Source organism: Eurosta solidaginis, chromosome 5, assembly GCF_040869045.1.
Source record: "Eurosta solidaginis isolate ZX-2024a chromosome 5, ASM4086904v1, whole genome shotgun sequence".
In the NCBI taxonomy this organism is placed as follows: Eukaryota; Metazoa; Arthropoda; class Insecta; order Diptera; family Tephritidae; genus Eurosta; species Eurosta solidaginis.
In genome coordinates this window covers 42,999,693-43,017,771 of record NC_090323.1, presented here as the reverse complement: position 1 = coordinate 43,017,771, position 18,079 = coordinate 42,999,693, and the positions used below count along the sequence as shown (strand labels likewise).

The 18,079-nt window shown below is 37.9% G+C and overlaps 2 protein-coding genes across 8 annotated transcripts; one reads left to right on the top strand and one right to left on the bottom strand.

Annotated features, from left to right (window-relative positions):
* The first annotated feature begins 541 nt into the window (after positions 1 to 541).
* On the top strand, positions 542 to 10,023 carry LOC137253274 (BAG family molecular chaperone regulator 2). 7 transcript variants are annotated; one of them, XM_067789907.1, is made up of 5 exons: positions 542 to 954; positions 2,379 to 2,982; positions 8,382 to 8,402; positions 8,545 to 8,687; positions 8,758 to 10,023. In XM_067789907.1, exons 2-5 carry the CDS (start codon positions 2,711 to 2,713, stop codon positions 9,129 to 9,131), a joined length of 810 nt encoding a protein of 269 aa, XP_067646008.1. In that variant the 5' UTR covers positions 542 to 954; positions 2,379 to 2,710; the 3' UTR covers positions 9,132 to 10,023. The 7 variants fall into 7 exon arrangements, with proteins under 7 accessions (XP_067646008.1, XP_067646007.1, XP_067646006.1 ...); XM_067789906.1 differs by having other exon boundaries at positions 542 to 986; XM_067789905.1 differs by having other exon boundaries at positions 542 to 1,020.
* On the bottom strand, positions 7,145 to 12,708 carry yellow-k (L-dopachrome tautomerase yellow-k). Its single transcript, XM_067789901.1, has 2 exons — positions 12,143 to 12,708; positions 7,145 to 10,730 (listed from the first exon to the last, which is right to left on the bottom strand). The coding sequence occupies exons 1-2, from the start codon at positions 12,596 to 12,598 to the stop codon at positions 10,047 to 10,049; spliced, it is 1,140 nt and encodes a 379-aa protein (XP_067646002.1). The 5' UTR covers positions 12,599 to 12,708; the 3' UTR covers positions 7,145 to 10,046.
* Between the last annotated feature and the right edge of the window lie 5,371 nt (positions 12,709 to 18,079).

Genomic DNA, 18,079 nt, shown 5'->3' with positions numbered 1-18,079 from the left:
TATTATGTATTATTGAATTTATGTGAATTCCTTTTACAAGCTAGAGATGGTCCTTACGCCTTCGATATTAACATTTCTAAGCAACAATTACTGATGTTATATAATCAGAATGTTATATTATCATGCACCACACACGAAGAAAAAAGCATATGCGATATTTTCAGGCATGCGTAAATATCAAAATCGTTTTGATTTTAGCGCAGTTCTCTGCGCAAATAGTTCTCGGGGCAAATCCTTGTGCAAATTGATAATTGGCGCAAGGATACTTCAGCCGAGTAACTGGCGTATAACACATATGTAGATAACAATTGTATATGGAAGATTATGTGTGGGCTGGTGGATATCAATTGCAATTAAGGGCAGTTTAATCGACCAAGTTTCGGGACGTATTCTCCATTTTTACCTCAGCGAAAAAGGAAAAATATATCAAAATCTTTACTGCCAAGCTGGTGTTGGAAATTACCAGTTTTGGTCCAAATGGACTAAAGTGGCAACTATGAATACGGATGGTGCTTGCATCTGGCAATGCCGAGCTGGTCATCAAACGAATAACAGTGAAAAAATTTTTCTACTCATAAATTTTGAGTTTCCCAATGAAAAAATCGAAAAATTAGCAAAAACAAACACTTTTGTGAAAAAACTGGAAACAAATTATAAAACAAGATAAAATGCAACAAAAGCAGCAATACTTATAAGCCAAATTACGAACAAGGACAAAGTTATTAGTGAACCGGCTTGGTACTGTGGTTTTGGTCTTTTTGCGCTAACGACTTGTATTACGCAGTCCCCATCCCGACACAGAAAAAGTTGTGAATCAGTTATAAGAAGACAACAGCAAACAGAAGTAGCAAAAAGTAACACTGTAGCAAGTTTTAATTGAGGAAATCTACAATTGAAATAAATACTTGTCCAATCGTTGTTGAAGTACCACTTTAACGATTGAGTGTATACGGAGTAAGTCAATTATTGCAGAGACGTAAAAGACGGTGAGCAAATTTAACTGGAACACCAACCAACAGTGTAGGTAATCCCTGTGAACTGCGCCCCCACACGGCATACAGGTAACTTACATCTGTTCTTGCATTCGTTCATACAAGTATTAGTCATATGCTTGTATCGCGCCCGCCCGCCAATAAATAAAATAAAAATTGATATGACAGCTGCAGTAGAAGAAAAGCAAAACAAGCAGCTGTTGTAACAGGAGGAAGTGGAGAAGGCAGAACAAGCATAATCAATGTAATCAGCTTCTTTCTAGAAAAAACATAAAAAATAAGTGGACCATACTGAGCGCGGAAAATTGTGCGAAAAAATGTATTGAAAATCTGACAATTTGAACGTGTGTAAATTGATGTTCTAGAAACGTGTGTGTTGCTCGCTGATAATTTCTAGAATTCTTTAGTGGTTTCGCGGTTGAGTAAACATAATTTATGGCTCTTGCTGGTGTGAATTCGAAAAAATAAAAATAATTGCCGTTTAATTGTACGAGATAAGGAAAATATTAAAGTTCATGAGCATTAGAAAGAAAATGATAAATTTGGCTCAAAGCCTTTCCTTTTATGGGCCGGCCATGGCATTGATCTCGAATGTTCACGCTGCGTGTGTGTCATAATACAGCAAAAAACAAAAACAAGTATCCATTATATTATATAATTTATATACATTGAACGTCTGTAGTTTAACTAAAATTAATTTAAATAATTACCTAGAAAACAGGTGAACTATTTAATATTCAAATTCTGCTTTGGGTAAAAGTCAAGTTAAGGGGTCGACTACTAATACGGTACCAAAAAAATCGAGAGGTGTCAAGCCGCGTCTTGACATCAGTATTAATAATCCGAAGGTGGAAAATAAAAATGTTAACTCATGCAAGGGTTAAGTGTGCGTGCATTCTCCTTCCCAAATGCTCCAGCCTTTGTAAATTATTTAGTTATAAGTATTTGTGTGACTTGTTTTTGTGTAAGCGCACCCGATGAAATAATAAAAGACAAAACCGTCCGAAAATCGTGGTAAGAAACGCATAATGTTCAATAACTTCCTCAGCATGTTGCGTAAACGCCGTCGACTTGATAATATAGTTGAAGAGGAAAACGTACAGCAAATGCGTGGTCCGGCCGAGCGAGCAGCGGGCGCACATGCATATTGGGATGCTTTATTTAATCATAATAATACAACAAACACAGCAGCAGCAGCGGTTCAAACAAATTCTGCCTCCTTCTCCACCGTCCACCGCTCACATCCTGGCGCAGCTACAATGCAATCGGGCGCGATACATGCATATAATGACGACATGTCACTTCTACCACTGCCGTCGCTATCACTTTGCCCTGCTGATAGGTAATTAAAGATTAACGAATGTTTATTTCTATATATCTTTACAGAATTTTTTTTTACCTAAAAACTTATAATAAATATACATATATAACGAGCGCTCAAAAGTCAAACCGAACTCAACAGTTTGTGTAAATAGCGGTGGAAAAGATAGTACGTGTTCCACATTTAAACTCATACCAGTAACAAACAAACGTAGCATAATATCAACGAAAATAGTAAAACAAAATTAAATCAGAATAAATCTAACAATCAAAATAAAGATTTACACAAGCGCTGCCGGTGGTGAGCAATTTACGAATCACATCATCTTTTCATTCAACTTTTTGCATTAACAAGCGTTACACGCATAATAGCTCTCACCACGTCTCAGGGTGAAGATATGGACATTGATTCAACTCCTGTGCCACCACCACAGGAGTATTCAGATAATCCAATAAGCTTACAATCGGAATCCTCAATGAATTTCGATTATTTACAAGGTTTACATGAGAACGCAAGCAGCGCTGCTCGCGCCTCTTCATCATCATCATCGATTGGTGGTCATGGCAGCTCAGCGGAGTCGCCACGTCATTTTAGTGGTATCGACGCTGGTGGTACAGATGCACATACGCAGAGTTATGGACATGTTGATTACAGTAAAGCATTGGACAGGTGGTTATTAAACAAAGTGTATTTAAACAAAGTTATTGAAATATATATTTAGTTAACTGAAAATGTCTAGTGTAGCGTACGTGGGCTGCTAATTATGTCTTGATGTGCTACACACAAAGTGCTTTTCTTGTATTTCGTTACATTTCTACAGTGGAAAAAAGCTTGGTACCAGGGCATTAGTTATATTTATTTATTTATCAGTCTACAAATTAAACAATTATACAGACCAAATATACAGACACTTAATTCAAAGATATAATTTACGATATAAATAACATATGCAGTCATCAATTTTAAAATAATATTTAAACAATATTTAATTACCCGCCAAAGAGGTACAAGGTCCCAAATTGGACCAGGCCTAAGTTAGGAGAGGTGACCTTACAGGAGAAACCTTGCACATCAAGGATTCATCCTAGACATAAGCTGTCATGGAAGCTCAACGTGGAGGAGAGGGTCAAGAAGGCCTCAACGGCACTCTATGCATGTAAAAGAATGCTGGGGTGTACGTGGCGCCTATCGCCCTCTCTTTCTCATTAGGTTTTTACAGCGATTGTAAGCCCTATTCTATACTATGGAGTTCTTGTTTGGTGGAAAGTCACACAAAAAACAACATACCTCAAAAAATTAGAGGGGGTATGCAGACTATCGATGCTTAGCATTACGGGAGCCCTGAAAACAACCCCGACGGCTGCACTGTATGCCATTCTGCACATCCCACCTGTAGACCTGGTAGCAAAGAACAAAGCCTTAACGACCGCAATGAGGCTCGGTGCCTCGGGGCAGCTTGAGCGCCGACCATATGGCCATAGTAGCATATCGTCATCAATCACAGACGAACAGAATACACGATTCCCTATCTGCGCTTCGAGGGAGGTCTTAAGGCCACAATAGAGGTGGACGGTTGGCGCAAGGGTGCGCAAATGGCGGACTAGGCGATACATGTTGTTGTTGTTGTTGTTGTAGCGATACGGTTGCTCCCCGAAGGTTTAGGGAGTGATCGATGTGATGGTCCTTTGCCGTTTACAGATCCGGTACGCTCCGGTAACACAGCATCATTAAGGTGCTGGCCCGACCATCTCGGGAACGATTTATATGGCCACATTAAACCTTCAAGCCAATCCGGTATTTTAGTCGCCTCTTACGACAGGCATACCTACCGCGGGTATATTCTAAACCCCTGACCCGCTGGGTTAGGCGGTAATTCTTACATATTGATAGGCGATACATGTGTACACCGATGGTTCCAAAGTAGTGGAAGGAGTAGGGTCTGCGGTATACTGCTCTGATCCCGAAATAAGCAGATCCCACATGCTGCCGGATTACTGTAGCGTTTTCCAAGCGGAAATATTAGCCGTAACCAAAGCAGTAGAAACCCTGGAAGAGAATAGCTTAAGCTGCAACCGTGTTAACTTTTATATTGACAGTCAAGCAGCAATTAACGCAATAATCTCGCATAGCACAGCATCTAAATGCGTGTTAGAGTGTAAGCAGTCTCTGGAGAGAATCGGGACAGGGAGAAGCATACATCTATATTGGATCCCAGGGCATATGGGAATAGATGGGAATAAAAAAGCGGACGAACTCGCTAAAAAGGGCGCATCCCTTGAAGCTTGCTCCGTAGATGTCCCAATTAGATTGGGCGAGATTAAGCGATGGCGAGAGGTGCACATGATCGACCAAGCGGGAAAGGCGTGGGTTCAAGCGCGAGGCTGTAAAGTGTCGAAGATTATGTATAGGTCTTACAACCTTAGACTAACACAGTTGCTTCTATCATTAAAAAGAGAGGACTGTAGACTCATGACGGGTATTCTGACTGGACACTGCCTTCTGGCGTCACATGCCTTTAAATTAGGCGTGGTCAGTGATAGCAGATGTAGGAAGTGCGGGTTGGAGGAGGAAACGATAGAGCACGTTCTGTGCTCGTGCCCTGCACTTGCCAGGCTAAGACTCCAGCTATTAGGAGTGATACAGCTGTCAGATCTAGAAGCAGCAAGTGGCTTAAGTCCTAGGAAGCTTCTAGTATTTGCCATGAGGACGGAGTTATTTTATAACAGGTCCTGGTTTTTTTTAGGGTTTTTCAGTTTGGTCGTTAAAACAAAACTCTGGTAACACTACGGACTCAATCAGTCTATGTGAGGTCCTCATAGACCGGCCAGTTCAACCTACCTAATTACCTGCTTGACAATTTCAATTCAAACTTAGAAGTAAGCATAAGTTGAAATGTATATGAATTCTTATAAGAATCTCAAAAAGACCTCACACAACGTACTCATGAAGGAGCTATTTACTTAGTTGGGGGCACACGTGTATTTATGAAATTGACAACAATAGAGCAAATTAATATTAGATAAAATTTACAGAATAGAATTCATACAGAATAAATTTGAGTACATACATATAAAAATAACAAGTAGCTTAAAAGGCTGGTCGTGCAATAATCATAAATATCAACAAACTAGACGTTTTAACGATAATAAATATTTGTTTTCCGGAAATGTTTTAAAAAATATTGGAAATTGAAAAAACATCTCATACAATATCATTTTATTAATCAAAACATTTAATTGATGGCTCATTCATGGCACAATGCTGATGTCTATTATTATTACTTAGTTTCTCTACTTATCCTAAGTAAGATGTGAGTTCAACGCTTTTGATGCTTTAAACATCTGATATTGTACTCGTTTGAGTGTGTCACTGTATTGTTTATGTCAAAACTTCCTTAGCAACCCTCGTACTTACTATATGCATAGATGAATTGTTGTTACATAAATTATTTATTTAAAATCATTTTGGAAATCACTTTGTTTTCGCAACTGCTTATTCATCTAATTTGCACGACGCGCTAGGAAATGATAAATCGTTATATCGTGTAGGCGTAAGCAAAAAAAAAAAAAAAAACAAAAAAACTAAATAAAGACTTAAATGTTGTGAGCTATTTAGTAGCTGGGAACTCGTACAAAGTAAAGCTCAGAGCACACTTTCGTTTTCTTACTGCCTTATAAGGAACCATAAACAGGGGGTTAGTTATGGTAGCGTGTTTAAACCTGCACAATGAGCCAGAGTTCCTATAAAGTTTATTAATAAACATGTCTATGTAATGTAGTATTATGCTATTTGTTCTATTAAATAGCGTAATTTAGAATATTTTAGAATATTTTTGGTGTCTTTCGAAATGTAAATAAAAAAGGTACTTAGTTTGATGACCATTGACCGTTGTTGTTTTCACTACAACAACAACTACTGACCGCCTATGAATATGGGCAAATGATTTCATGTCTTTTTTTAAATTAACATTAGGTTGCATCGTCGATTTTTTAATTATAAATCCGCTGCTAGTATCAAAAGTTTCAAAAATAACTACATAATTTAAAAAAACTTGGACTTTCAGAAGATTAGCTTGTATCGCTCTTTACTTGAAATATTAGTACAATTCATTCGCAAAGAAAGCTAGCACATTTCCTTTTGAATGTTCAGCATTATAAGGAAGAAGAATATTTTCAATCATTTATACCAACGCAAATGATATTGTATGAATAAACTTGGTAATATTTAATTTTAAAAAACAGTGTTCAATCTTCCTACTTATGTAACTGGCTCTTAAATGTAAAGCTCATGAGCTTCAGAAGCAAAAGGATAAAATAGAATAAGAGGGAAATTGCCTTTTAAACGCTTTTCTGGTGTAGTTGAGTCTTTTTTGAGGGATTGCATTAATTAACTAATTTATACTCTTTCCAAAAATCACAATATACTTTTGCATAAATTCTTGGAACGTATTTAAAAAAGCAATTTTCCAGTTCAACCCATATTCAGTCAGCGACTCGGCAAATAAAATTCTGCAAAAAGCAACATGTCGGTATCTGTTGTTCCCAACAAACATTTAGGTTAGAAAACGATTAGAAGACGAATCGAATTCTAATGTATTTCTCTAAGGTAGAATGTTAGAGGACGATTTGCGAAACTGTGGCGAATTATAGCATTCTCGACAAAAAGGGGACTTCGTTCTCGATATCGAGAAAAGAGTTAGAATTCTAATCGAATTCTAACGAAAAGTTCTGATGAGTTTCTAATGAGAATTTTGAAGTGATGCGCAATTAAGTTAAATTATTTAAAATCAGCGAAATTTTCATTGTTTTATTATATCAAATACGTTTATTTGGTTATAATCTTATGTATTAAGAATGAACATATTTCAAAGGCTTTTTCTATTATAATAAAAAATCAAACCGTACTTAAAGATTGAGCTCAGCGTTGGTTTGAGGTACGGATGAGGAAGCGTTTTCTTATTGCCATTCAAATAGCACTTCAATAATCTGCTCGCTTTCCTTATTTAATTTTTTTTTGATTCATTTTCACTTAGTATCACAATATTTATTATTATACATAAAAAACTTATTTTGCAACTTGTAATATGTCCACTATTTTTACTTTGTTTGTATAACACTAAGAATGAGTGATCATGTCGTGCAAATAATCGATAACTGTGACAATATTCATAACATCGCACTTCTAGTGTTATTCGAATCGTTTCACCGTCGAATTCTAACCTAGTTCTCTAACCTAGTTTTCGATTCGAAATGCATTAGAGAACTACATTATAATTCTAATGTAAAATTACAATATTTCTCTAACGTTAGAAACTGTGTTTGCTGGGTTGTTGTTGTTGTTGTAGCGATAAGGTTACTCCCCAAAGGCTTTGGAGAGTGTTACCGATGTGATGGTCCTTTGCCGGATACAGGTCCGGTACGCTCCGGTAACACAGCACAACACAGCACAATTAAGTTGCTAGCCCGACCATCTCGCGAACGATTTATATGGCCACATTAAACCTTCAGGCCATCCCTCCCTCCCCATCCCCAAGTTCCATGAGGAGCTTGGGGTCGTCAGAGCCTCCTCTGTTAGTGAAACAGGGTTCGCCACAGATAGGTGACGTTGACAATTGGGTTTGGAGAAGCTATATATTGCGCTGGCAACCTGAAAGGGTTGCGCTACACAGCCCCTTGAATCTGGTATTTTCGTCGCCTCTTACGACAGGCATACCCACCGCGGGTATATTCTGACCCGCTGGGGGTCGTGTCGGCATCTCTTATTCTACTTTATCCTCTTTATCACAAAGTATTTTAGATATAATTTGCATCTCATACCTCACACTATATATATAGAGAGAAAATCAAATTAGTAACAATATTTTAATAGTGGTATTAACTAAATATTTATTTTCTTTTTATTTTACTTTATGTAACACGTAACTCGATGTACTACTTACTACCCATTCAACCAATTAAACAACCACCGTCATAACTACCAACAAACAATTAAAAACCAAATACTTCATTATCTCATCGTAAACAATATATATCTACCTACCATCAATTTAAACAAAATTTGCCAAACAGGCCCATTAATCTTAACGAAAGGTAATTTTTTATTTATATAATTTCTGCACTTATACTCAATTGTAACGTTGTATAACATGTTGATATTTCCAAATTACATATATTCTTAATTATTTTAGTTGCACGCCAATCTATTTTAATATTTTTTTACTTTCCATTATAGATTTGTTTCAGTGTTAGATCAATTGGATGCGCGTGTTGAAAAATTCCGTAAGGATGCGTTGTGCTTACAGGAGAAAAAAGACTTTTTGCATATGTCTATTGATTTAATAAGGAGTCATGATATGTTGCAGTCAATGATGGAAGGTATATGAACAGAAAAAAGTTGAACAAATGCAATTATAATCTTACTAATAAACAAATACAAATTTTCTAGCTGAACGCGAGGAAATTTTTTGCTATATACACCGCGTAAATGCGCGTCTCTCCACCGTCGAGTTAATGGTGCATACGGTACGTGATCGTTCACAAGAAGATGCTCTAAGTCAAATCAACGAACTCATCGATATGATGATAACTATGGGCGATCCAGTTATGTCACGTCAATGTTGCCAGCAATACATGAATGCTTGCTGCAGTGCAGCTGAAGCGTCTGCATCATATGAATACGGTATCGATATGGATGCTGGCCCAGTGGATAAGAAATTTGAAAGTGCATTGTTGGGCTGTACGCTTGACGATCAGAAGAATATTAAAAAGCGTTTGCATGCTTTAATGGATTATTTAAATAAACAAACAATACGAAATTGAATGAATTTAGTGTGTAACCAAGAAAAAGGAAAAGTTAAACAACACATCGATTTACACACATTTATGTTAAAGCTTTGAAGGGAATGAATTTATACATACTTACGTTATAATCACTGCAAGCGTTTTGTAACTACTTTTAAGTGCGGCATGAAATGAATGCAAGTATTCATGATAACAGCAGTTACAGAGAATGTTACAAACAAAATTAAAATTATTTTCTGCCTAAAATGCACCTATATAGCTGCAGTGAATGCGTTTTCGACTTTTTCATGTTATTTTCGAAAATAAAAGAAAAAATCCTATATTATTCGTATGCTGCAGTTTACGGCACCTTACCTAAACATTTTTGTAATCTTTTTGAGTACTTTTTCACAAATAAATTTAAAAAAAAATTTTTTTAAATTTTAATGTAATTTTATATTGTCATTTTTGGCTAGATAATATTTAAACACTATTTAAAAAATGCAAAATATGGCCATCTAATATTACTTGAATTTGAAGAAAGAGAAAAGAAAAATTTTGTAAACAATATATATGAATTTTGCCCATTTCTATCTATCACAACAAACATTGTATCGCAAGTAATACACCACATATGTACATCAATTTACAACATACATAAATATTTAACATACATCTGTATATGTAGAAAAACTCGTAAAAATAGCAAAACAAACGATCTGTTGTGTAATTGATAAAACAAATATCTGAATTAAAAAAAAAAACCTTTTTAAAGTAAATATCTTAATCATAAAAAATATTAAAAAAGTGTTTTGTTTTCAACTCGAGTTAAAAACAAACCACCACACCCTTCCCAAAAATGTTGTTGCAAAGCCGTATTTTAAGTACAATTACCTATATTTTATTAAATACTTATTTAAGCACTACTCCACATCAACGCTCCACGCACAATATTTAAATATTTCCGAAGCAACGGTCTTTCGGTTGCAGCAGTCGATCTGTTAGCAACCATACTGCACCTTCTCTACCAAAGAATATTTGTTGTATATTATTTGATGTAATATAGATAATTTCATTATCTTCCGCCATCATATTGCGATGATAATTGCTACGCACAATTGCGCCATATTTAGGCACAACATAAAAAAGACGTCCCGTACCCATCTCCATTAGCATACTTCTGCTGGGTCCAAGCAAACTGCCTAACAATTCCAGCTCAATGGCATTCGATTTGTTATTTATCTCAGGCACACCATATTTCTGCTGTGTATTCAATTCGTTTGTATTTATGATTTCGTTCCCCCTATTTTGCAATTTCATTTTTAATTGTGCATTTGCCGTTGCATACAGCTTGCCATCCGCATCAGCAACTAATAATTCATTTTGTTGACCGAATGTTATGTCAATTGGCTTAATTGGAAACTGCTCTTCGATGATGCCATGAAATTTGCGACTAAGTAGCGCGCGTCGATGCCATTTTTGTTCAATTATATCGTAAGCGTGTATGTGTGCATCGTCGGGTAGTAGAAAGAAGAGATATTTTTCAACTTTACAAGGCTCCGTACGTGTGCCTAATTTAACTATAACGCTTTCGGCGAGCTTGGGTGTAAGGTAGGTGCTGCAGTCGATGCGTAAAACCTGTGAAGATGAACGTAAGAGGAAAATTAAGTGCTTTCATCAACTCATAATATGTACAACTGCGGTTCGAAAGTGCTATTGGCTAATGTGCATGCTACCTCTATCCACTCTGAGGTTTCTTTTTCAATTCATGGCGGTTATTTGAACGCCAGCGTCTTCATAGATGCATGAGTCCGTGCGTCGAAATATAAGAAAGTTGGGAATGCTTCTGATTGCCCTTCATCGCGTGAATGACCAGAACGATTGATTTCTATAGAGTTCAAGTAGAACACGACTTATGTACTCTCGGTTCCAAATGGCCGCTAGAAAGCCAGCGATCATACGTTTCTTGGCTAGTTAGAGTGGGAAGACGACAGTCAGGAAATAACCCACGACGTATTATGTTCAAAACTTTTAACAGGATTTGTACTGCAGCTCAGACTGGCCACTTGCAAAAAATCTCTTCTTTTCGTGTAGATCATTTAACAAAGCGCGCCAGTCTGTTTGAGTAGATGACCTACTTCCATTGATAAGTGTCGAAGAGGACACCATTTAGGCTGGAACATCTTTCATTCGAAAACATGGCATAGCCAGCGTAGCCGTGCTGCTTTAATTCGCTCTGGGGGTGGACGGCATTATGATCAACATTAATTTGGAATTTTAGCCGTAACATAAGCCATTTGGGAGCACTGGGGTAGCTCGACCCTCTCTGTTGTTGTATTAACGATGAAGACACTCCCCGAAGGTTTTGAGGAGTTTTATCGATGTTGATTGTTCTTTGCCGGATACAGATCCGGTACGTTCCGTAACAAAGCACCATAAAGGTACTAGCCCGACCATCTCGGGAACGATTAATATGACCACATTAAACCTTCTGGGCCATGCCGTCCCCCCACCCCTAGGGCCATGAAGAACTTGGGGTCGCCAGAGCCTCGCCTGCTTAACATGTGTATAATACATTCATATTTGCAACAGGATTCCCCTCGCGTAGGTGAGGTTGACAGTAGGGTTGCGGAAGCTTTGAAGTTAAAAAGCTTTGTATTGCGCTTATTTGAATCCCCTTATCAACTCCTTGAATCCCTTTCGACCGTTTCTCCTACAACGCAGTGATCAACACAGTTCGTCAATTAACCCTCGTTCCATAAATCTTCCCTGAGAACCAATTTATCGATTACTTCAGGCGCTCAGTGCTGAAGTCCTCACGGGCAAACGTCTTTAAACCAATGGAGTAATTTACAGACTTAAGGGACTGGATCGAACATTTGAACTTTGCATTTCAACTAGCACAAGCATAATTTTCGGTTTTCTGAGTGCTGATGACTATGGTCTATGGGCCACAGTTCACTACTTCTTTACTATGATATCAATTTTAATGGTTATACTTGGGTTGTTCACATTCAGCACTCAATTTTCACTAATTACATCCCACATACCTCAGCATCATATCGTAGCAAATCATAAACTAACAATTTTGGTGGACAAACATGCGTTATATTCGATTTAACATCCTCCCAACCGGCATCCAACACCCACAAACGTCCCAAGCTATCTACTTGCGTCCAAATAGCTTTCTGTATCAATTCACAATTACTTCGAATACCATTCGCATGGGCCTTTCTTTCCGGATAAATGACAGTCTGTAAAGGCACAAAACTTCCAGGCCAATTGGTGGCGATCAAAGACGGAAATGACTCACGTTTTGTGCTAATACACAGAAAGACACGTGTGTGCTGAACAGAAAGGTGCCGTACACGATAGGGATCTCTTAGCCCAGTTTGCGCTAAGTCCCAAGCACTGTTTGTGTGGATTTGTGATTCTATTATCAATATACTGAGGAAGTAATGGAATGCAATTGAATATGAGATCTGTATCGTCACTGAAATTTTCATCTTCGTTTTGATTTTATTTACACTGTCACCGATATCAACACCGCGGCGCGAAATTGCAAAGTATTCTTGCTCGCTTACTGACAACTCTTGTTTTGTCAATGGTCAAATGGAAATTTGTCTTCGTCTGCAAGTATCTAAAAAATTGTGCTGAGCTCGGCGAAGGTGCTTGGTATAAATGGCTAAATAATGCTTGGTTTGCTACAAATCGCCATTATGTAGGTACACATTTCAATGTATAAATGGGTGGCGTAACGTAATGTATGTTGTTGCAATTTTATGTTTACTAAAGCCAAGAACAAGTCAATGATTTCTAGCCCGTTGAAACTCAATCCGAAAAATAGAAAATAAGTAGCAGTAAATCGTTTCCGTACGATGCTGATACACTTTAAGAGAGAGAGAGCTGTTACATAAGCTGAGAAAAAACAGTGTTAGAGGTCTGCCTATAAGACTCGCAGCACCATTGGGCTGTTTGTCCCACTCAAAGACCATCATCGAGACATCTACGTTCTCCTCTTGGCCTTCTTTCATGTAAGGATTGTTATCGTCAGGACTTCTCCGTGTTTGTTCCCCTCCAATACCTTTGTCATGACGTCTACATTCCCCCCTTTCCCCTTTTTTTAGGTTTTTGGGGGTCTCTTTTGTTACCAATGTGTCAGGACTACTATCCTTCAGCCTTATTTTCTTGAGTCGCAGTTGCGTGTACACCATATTCTCCGGCTGCTTGAATATTTGGAAGATGTAGTGCTGACCTTTCATAGGCCTATGTACTTAAGCACCGTCCAATCCTGTGTCGGTATATTCGGGATCTGACTCTGCAGAAGGACATCGTATCCTCCAATTTGATCACACGTGGATCCATACACAGTTAATTGACCGTCCAGCAAGTTATTCTTGCAGTGCGCTAGTCAGTGGCTGCTTCGCCACATCACTCATCTTCTCGGGAACAGCCGGAGTCCTAGTTGCCCTCCTTTTATTGGATGGAATTCTTAATGTAATGCTGGAAAGATATAACCTTCAGTTTTATATCGCAACGGCAACAGCACAGAAAGCTCAATTATTGCAAAGCTCGTGTACCTTTTATACTTTTATAGCACAGTCAAAGTAGTGCTTTTTATGCAATAACTTAAAGTTCAACAGTTTGAGCTCCACTGGATCGGCAATGTAAGTGCTAGTACATTGGCGAAAAACATGTTTATACTCAGCTGCGCTAGAACATATAAAGGCATCCGTGTATAATTTTCAGAGCAATTAATATTGTATACCCATTTAGTTATAAGGCTATGACCTCGCATAACACCTCAACCAGAAGTATATTGCAAACAAGTATTACAAAGAGTAAGGTAAAGTTGCCGCCATGAAGGGATGGAATGTAATAAATAAACGATAACTTGTCGAAGTAGGGTGCAGCACACGATGCTCGTCCCAAACCGTTTGTCTTGGACTTAAGCGCGGAACTCTAAAGTCTGAAAAACTATTACAGGGTACTGCCTGCCGAAGACGTAGGCTTATAAATTGGGCTTCGTCAGTGACACAAGAAACGGGTATACACATTCCTCGTTCATTTCCTCAACCTGCGATGCTAAAGTACCGGCTACTAGACTCGGCAGAGCTATCATAGTTTTTAAAAGGGGGTTTCTGTTTGGGCCGAAGAAAAAGGACGCTTCCTATAGGACCACGCTGCGTACGAGCGTATTGGGGGCTGGCTGATAGGAATAATGCCCTAAAATTGTACCATAAAATCCGGCGATTGACGGAGGGTTTGAAGACTGGTGCAGAGATTCTTGGTGTACCGATAATGTTGACCTGATTAATTGGCGTATATAGTGTGCTTAAGTAAGTTGTACAGGTACCACTTTTCACCGTTGATAGCTAGGGGGAGAACTCGAACCCGCTATCCCAATCGCTGATGAGGGAACACGTTCCGGAACCCAGCTAGGTAGAAGTAGGACAATATATCGGCTGAAGAATAACAAGGCGCTGGGTAATGATCGGTTACACGCCGCCGAGCTGTTCAAACATGGAGGCGGAGAGTTGGTAAAGGGCATTCCGCAAACCTGCTTAATATCGCGTATAAATTTCTGTCTAGTGTACTTTGCAAAAACTGAAGCCTAAAGTCAACGATCTGATTGGACCTTATCAATGCGGCTTCAGGCCTAGTAAATCTACCATCGACCATAACTTCACTATACGAAAGATCCTGGAGAAAATTTCGATATGAGGATCGGTCCCCATTACTGCTGACGGATAAACATTCGACATGTGAATTCGACTCTCTGGGAACCAGCACTAACAGCGAAAATATAAGCTTGTATATTATTCATCAAGCTAGAAATCAAACGGAGAATAACTATTGCCAAGAGGTGCTACGTTGGTTAGGTTAGGTTAGGCTGAACTGGTCGGCCCATGAGGACCTCTCTTAGACTGATTGAGTCCGTAGTGTTACCAGAAGTTTGTTTTAATGACCAAACTGAAAAACCCTATCAAAAACCAGGACCTATGTTATAAAATAACTCCGTCCTCTTGGCAAATACTAGAAGCTTCCTAGGACTTAAGCCACTTGCCTCTTCTAGATCTGACAGCTGTATCACTCCTAATAGCTGGTCGGTGCTACGTTGGACTTAATAGACAATTGAAAAGTAAAGTCCTCTCTCGCAAAAGAAATCACGCTCTACAAATCGTTCATCATACTTGTCTTTATGTTTGGATCGGAATCTTAGATTGATGGCTCTCTGGTCTTTAGGAACAGGTCTGGTCATGAAAAAGATCACCATTTTACTTGGCTGTCTACTTAGCAAAAAAAAAAAAACCGAAAACAAATCTGATCTGAAGACCGGACAACTACTGTGCAGCGAGGAAGGTGTTCACAGGATGGCAAAGAAAGTTTATTGCCGGGAAGCTTCTCAAAAAACAAACAGTCGATAAGTTCTACTTTTAGTTTGTGCCCCTACTCCCTGATAGAAAACTTGAACGAAGGATGTTTGTGAGCTAACAAGACTAGCTAGTAAGATTTTGTTTCGCGGTAATAGTGAAAATAATCGGAACGCGAAGATATCAACGAATGCTACCTACTGAAAAGTCTGTTCTCAGCAAAAAAACTACGCTCTATACGTCGCTAATCGTATTAGCCTCGACGTCGACAGTGTCAGATGGGACGGCTATTGGAGTATGCGAGAGAAAAGTTCCACGAAGGGCGTGTGAGCTCTACGCGTAAGTAGAGGCGATTACCAAAGAAGACTTAATGATGAGATGTGCGATAAAGAACCCCATTCTAATGAAAGCGGTAAGAGGAGAACAAATTACAAGTAATTAAATGTTGCCAATTGGCGCTGGTTCGGACAAAATAATTGCGTTTTTACACACCCTAATGTACATAAAGGTCGCTTCTCAATACCAAAGCCATAAGTGTGTTTATCCTTTTCCATTGTTTGATCTTATTGTTTTCCTGCTTAGCTGCTCCCAATTGCCTATTGTCGTTTTAATCAAGTATCAATTGACTTTTTGTTTTTCCACACTTAATTCATTTTCTATTGTTTATCTAAGCAACCAGCCAGCCCACTAACCCAACAGTCGCCAATAGAGAATGAATTGTATTTTTATAATTGTCCTGCTGTCTATTATACTTTTTCTATTGGTATGACTATAAGGACGTTGGTGTATTTAAACGAAACAAAACTTCGGTATTATGCCAAGCACCAAGGCAATTGAGGGGATAGTGTGAGGGAAAGTCACAACAAACTACCCACTGTCCTACACGGCTCTACACGGCTACAACTAAGTTCTGAAGATACACGCATGCAAATATTGGGCAAAAGCTGAAGATACGTTACTGGAAAGATGCAAATCAATCGGTCAAGCAGATTTTGGATCTACTCCTCGGCAATGTGAGAGCCATTGGCCAAGAACAAATCTGTAGCCAAGATAGCTCTAAACCACTTAAGTAGGATGCAATACTATGTAAATGCTCAGAATTTAAAATATTGTGACGAATATCAGCATCACTAAGCTGTTAGTTAATATTTACGTAACAACAAAAACATGCAGCAGCCACTCTTATGTAGATGTACACATTAAAGCTAGCCACTCTTATGTAGAAGGCGACGAAGAGATATCGCGCACACACAAATATGTAGTTATCAGCCGAAGTAGTTACTCACACATACACACACATATGGCTATGGGAGAGACGTGGACTACAGATATACATGTATACAGATGGTAACTTACCAAGCAGGAGATACAAGAGTTCTAGAAGGTGAAACATCTAGACCTTTGGAGAAATATGCGGACAAAGCAACAGAGAGTATAAAAGCAGCGCAAGCTGAGTAATAAGGAATCAGTTTGATTAACACACGCTATTGTGAAGTACGTTATATTGAATTATAACTGTACTACTCCGAAAGTAATCTAAATAAAGAACAGTTTTCAATACTGAATATTGGAGTGATTTATTCAACAGTTTAGCGATTCGAACGTTAGCAGAAGGGTTGAAATAAGCGGAGTTTCCCAAAATTCGTTACAATATGGAACAATATGCTCGAAAGTCAACTTCTGTGGAAAGCTTCATTGCAGACACCTGCTTGAAGCATAGCCACCGCCTGTGGAGCAAAAGAAGGGTTCTCGATGAGTATTGGTAACACATCGAACATCCGTTTCATATGAAACTATACCGCGGATATTGACGATATACACGAAATTCAAGGGGCTGGAATGGCGAAACATATGAAGTACGCTCTGTTTAAGTCCCTTCTAGGCTACCAAACCGGATATATCAAGTCAATCGCAGTCCGGTTAGTACCAAGCACCCAAATACTAGCTTTTCAATAGTAATGGAATTTTTACTATATGAAGGAAAAGTTCGAAAGTTCTGCGAAATTACCTCAAAAGTTGAAATTTTTCGAAAAGTTCGAAAAATATCATAAAATTTTTTGCTAAACAGCTTCTGAATAATTTTAGAGAACAAGACTTCTCTTTTTTTCAGAAACTCGGCAGTAACCACTTTATTTATTTTGCCCATTACAATTTTTTTTTCGCAATTTTAGAAAAATATAAACATTTTTTTTTAATTTTCGAATATTTTTAAATTATTTGGAAAAATATAAAAATTTTGTGTAATTTTGCAGAACTTTCTTCTTTTCGGGAACTCTAAAATTATTTGAAATAAACAATTTTTTTTTTTTAGTTTTCGCATATTTTTAAATTATTTGGAAAAACATTAAAGGTTTCTAATTTGCAGAGCTTCTTGGTCCTTTTGAGAAAATCTAGAACTACTAAAAACCTCCAACATTTATTTTTAAATTTCTTAAATTTTTGGAAATTTTGTAGACTTTGTTTTGTTAGAAACTCTTTAACTATTGAAAAGCGAACCAAAATAGTTTTTTTGTAGAATTTTTTCAAATTTGTTTACATTTTTGAAAAATAAAAAAACTGTTATAATGTTGTTGCACCTTTCATGAATCGTAGAACTATTGAAAAATTATCCAA

Coding starts and splice junctions, on each gene's coding strand:
- LOC137253274 (XM_067789902.1), top strand. CDS start 2,021: ATGTTCAATAACTTCCTCAGCATGTTGCGTAAACGCCGTCGACTTGAT. Junction 2,335..8,381: donor TCACTTTGCCCTGCTGATAG/GTAATTAAAGAT, acceptor TTTGCCAAACAG/GCCCATTAATCTTAACGAAA. Junction 8,688..8,757: donor GTTGCAGTCAATGATGGAAG/GTATATGAACAG, acceptor CAAATTTTCTAG/CTGAACGCGAGGAAATTTTT.
- yellow-k (XM_067789901.1), bottom strand. CDS start 12,598: ATGAAAATTTCAGTGACGATACAGATCTCATATTCAATTGCATTCCAT. Junction 10,731..12,142: donor TGCTACGATATGATGCTGAG/GTATGTGGGATG, acceptor TCATCTTCACAG/GTTTTACGCATCGACTGCAG.